The sequence below is a fragment of the Sesamum indicum genome, linkage group LG1, assembly GCF_026168435.1.
Source record: "Sesamum indicum cultivar Baizhima isolate 11 linkage group LG1, ASM2616843v1, whole genome shotgun sequence".
Lineage (NCBI taxonomy): Eukaryota > Viridiplantae > Streptophyta > Magnoliopsida > Lamiales > Pedaliaceae > Sesamum > Sesamum indicum.
The window spans coordinates 14,108,516-14,112,083 of NC_142657.1; the positions used below are offsets into that span (position 1 = coordinate 14,108,516).

At 34.5% G+C, this 3,568-nt stretch overlaps 1 protein-coding gene across 1 annotated transcript; it reads right to left on the bottom strand.

The window, feature by feature from the left end:
* Positions 1 to 2,102: 2,102 nt before the first annotated feature.
* On the bottom strand, positions 2,103 to 3,348 carry PDE337 (VQ motif-containing protein). Its single transcript, XM_011078365.3, has one exon. It carries the CDS (start codon positions 3,076 to 3,078, stop codon positions 2,389 to 2,391), a length of 690 nt encoding a protein of 229 aa, XP_011076667.1. The 5' UTR covers positions 3,079 to 3,348; the 3' UTR covers positions 2,103 to 2,388.
* Between the last annotated feature and the right edge of the window lie 220 nt (positions 3,349 to 3,568).

The window sequence follows — 3,568 nt, forward strand, 5'->3', positions numbered from 1 at the left end:
AGATGTTTGTAATAAAGGCACGGAGAATAACATGAATACTTATTCAACAAGTGTAAAAAGAGCAGATTAGATCTCACAACAAATTACGAATCAAACAATCATCATAACCTTAACAAAAAAATAATGAATTTAGCCGGACATGTTAATGAAAGAACACACTAAGAAGTTAAATTCCATTAACTCCGGCAACAAATTAAAACTAAAAGAGAGAGTATGAAAGTGAAGTAATTTATTGGATTCAAAGTATTCTCTTCAATTCCAAGTTGTGTTTGACAAATGGAGAAACCCGCCTATTTATAATAAAAGTCTCCTACAAATCTAGACATAGGGATAGATAAACACATGATTGGTTCTAAAAATATTAATAAACCATCAATTACGTATTTAAAAGAGTCCTTTCCGAAATTCAGCAAATCCTTTCTTTTTTCTCTTGCGAAAGTCATGTCTTTCCTTTCTTCATCCGTGTTGACCAAATCACTAAGCGTGGGCACGTTTAGTTAATCCCGAAAAACTGCCTTGAAATCTTCTCTTCCTTTTTTAGTGTCCTCAATATCCGTTTTTGGCTCGTTTTTGTCATCTTTATCCCATATCATCCCTTTTTAGCTGAATATGCAATAAATTTACAATATTATGAATATTTTTTGCTCAAAAGAGAGATTAAATTACTATAAAATCATAACAGTTTGTGCAGTTATCATAAACTCGTTGTTCCCTTAAAAATTTATCTACCTAATGGTCATACACAATCAATTTCTCATGTAGGGTCAGTACAACTTTCCTCCAACATTAAACTTACTCAAGTTCTTCACATTCCCACTTTTTCAGTTAATTTACTTTCAGTCAGGCAATTGTGTGCTTCTTTATCAATTCAATTCAAATTTCTAACTTCTACTTGCACTCTGCAGGACCAGAAGACTATTAGAACTGGGTTCTCATCTATCATCCCAAGAGGCCCAAGCCCTACTAACCCGATAAAAAAGAGGTATTATTAAACCTTTCTTTATCGAAGTAATCCTAACATAGCAATGTTCAGGAATAAGGCCTAATGGAGAGGCCGAAACACTAGACAAGGGAGAGACATATTACATAGATTCTATATGTTGAAGATTACGTCACTAAAAAAAATTTCTGACTTGGTAAGACTCATTCAAATGGTCATAACTCTTAGATAACTCTGAATCAAGTATGGATAACACCATTTTGAAGCTAACATCTAGAGGTTTCTGGTAATATATAGCCCAACTAATTGTGAAGCGCTCTAAATCTCTCTATAAAGTGAGTTTATTTTGCACTCAAAGGCGTAACTGATGGCACTCACATTCACCACTTTTCCTCCTAGAAACAACAAGGTTACAAGCTCCTTGTCATTTTCTCTACTCCATAAGCTCCAATACAAGAAAATGACCCAATAACTAAGAAAAAATCTGATGTTAAAATCAGCATCGAGTTAATTAACAAGTCAAATTATTTCTAAATTTAGCTACCATTTTTACGTCCAAGCACTCCATACTATTTGTTTTCATCATTATTTCATGTTTTTACCAATTTTATTGTCAAATTTAGTCGTTGACTTAAGTATTGAAATGCTAATTCCCTTTTAATCTTTGGACTTTGAAAAAGCTCCTTGAATTATTGCGGCGCTATTGATGATGCGCATTATTATCAAAAAATATAAGTTCAATAATTTTTTAAATTAATAAATAAATAAATATTTTAAGATATTAGCTACTATATCAATATCATGACTAATTTAGAGTATTAAAACTTTACACATAAAACATGGATATTTTAAGGTAATAGAGCCTACACATATCTACTTATTTAATTCATGCGCTTTAAATAGGATAAAGTCCTCTACCTATTAATGCGTATGAAAGTTGCTTCTTATCCAGGCCTTGATTTGAGTTGAAAACTGGTTTGATGTTTGTTCATCTTTTCTTAAAAGATGTTAAATTAACTAAAATAATTAATCTCTTTCAATTAGTTGACCAATGCTCATATGTTATACTAATTAGGACGCAGAGTATATTGAATTCATACTAGCCTGCAAGAAATAGCTGGAAAACACACAAACAAACAGTATATTTTAAAAAAGATTGAAATAGAAAAGGTCAACGAAATTTAATTTATTGACAGCACAAACCTGGAAGGACATCAACCCTCCCTTAGATGGCTAAAGAATAAATATAAATCTCAAACAATTTTCTAACAATTCACCTTAATCTGTGCTTATTCATCGATCGCTATCCGATCAATCTTCCTAAGCAATATGATGGTAAACCAAAACTAAAATTAAACCAAAATCCTATATAATCAAGACTAAAAACGAATTAATTAAATGGAATGATTTCACCTCCAATCCCACACATTACGTATGTATCCCTCCACTCAGTAATCGGGGAACCCTTTCATGAAATCCATGAACGAAGGTGAAATCGGATTAGCCATTCTCGGGGATTGAAACAGAGAATTCGGCCTCGACGAACAGAAAAATTGATCGTTAGAATTCGGGGTGAAGAGTGGAGCATCAACCAAGTAGGGATTAGACACTTTGTACATCGGAGAAATGGCGGATGAATCCTTAACTTCCCCGACAAACTTGTCGTCCGTCGTCAAAACAGAAGACGACTCATTATCCTCGTACACGACATTCTTGTTAACCCCACAGTCCTTTTCTTCGGATAAGGAGCCGCTGTCGTCCTTGGTCGACTCCGACGACTCGGATTTCACGGTGGTCGTCGTCGTCTTTTCATCCTCCGATGAGCGCGAGAGGCCGGTGAGTTTCTGCACCAGGGACATGAAATCGCGTGCCTGTGCATGGATGACTTTTGGAGAGTGTGTGTATATGATGACGGGCTGTCGTTTGGCTGACAGACTCTGCTGCTGCTGTTGCTGCTGCTGCTTGGGACCCGAAGCAAGATGGGCTGAATTCTCGTTAACTGGTTGATGTGAAGAAGGAGAAGAAGAAGGTTTGTGGATCGCATGAGAATCTTTGTTGATTCTCAACGGCGACGGACGTGGACCGTTGATCACCCCCTTTGTCGTCACCTCACTATCTTGAAACTTTGAAGGGCTCATGGCTCTCTTTCCAATTAAGTATGATAGTGAAATTCGGAACAAATTTGTGTGTATGTGTGTTTTGATAAAAGGGTTGCTTTTTCCTTTGTTTTAGTCTGATGTTAATGGAAGGAAAAAGTTGGGGTGAAAGTGAGGGTGTTATGCTTATATATAGATGGAGATGGAGATTGGAAATGGGAAGAAGATGAATTAATTAGAAGAACAAGAAAGAAGACAAAAAACATATGGATGGATATATTTGTTAATAAATTATAAGTAAAATTACAACAAGTCCCTGAGGATTACATTATTATATATATATCTCATTGTTTGAAAAATTATTAATATCTATAATTTTAACGACTGCCTAACAACTAGTTCTGTCGTTAGGTTTTTGATCTATTTTTTGTGATAAATTGATTAAATGTCCTTGTGGACTATGAATTATAATGTTACTTATCTTTTAAAATATTTTAAAATTTTTGCACGGACTACATGGATAATTTTTTTA

Bases quoted from the DNA above. Each gene is read 5' to 3' on its own strand.
- PDE337 (XM_011078365.3), bottom strand. From the start codon at position 3,078: ATGAGCCCTTCAAAGTTTCAAGATAGTGAGGTGACGACAAAGGGGGTG.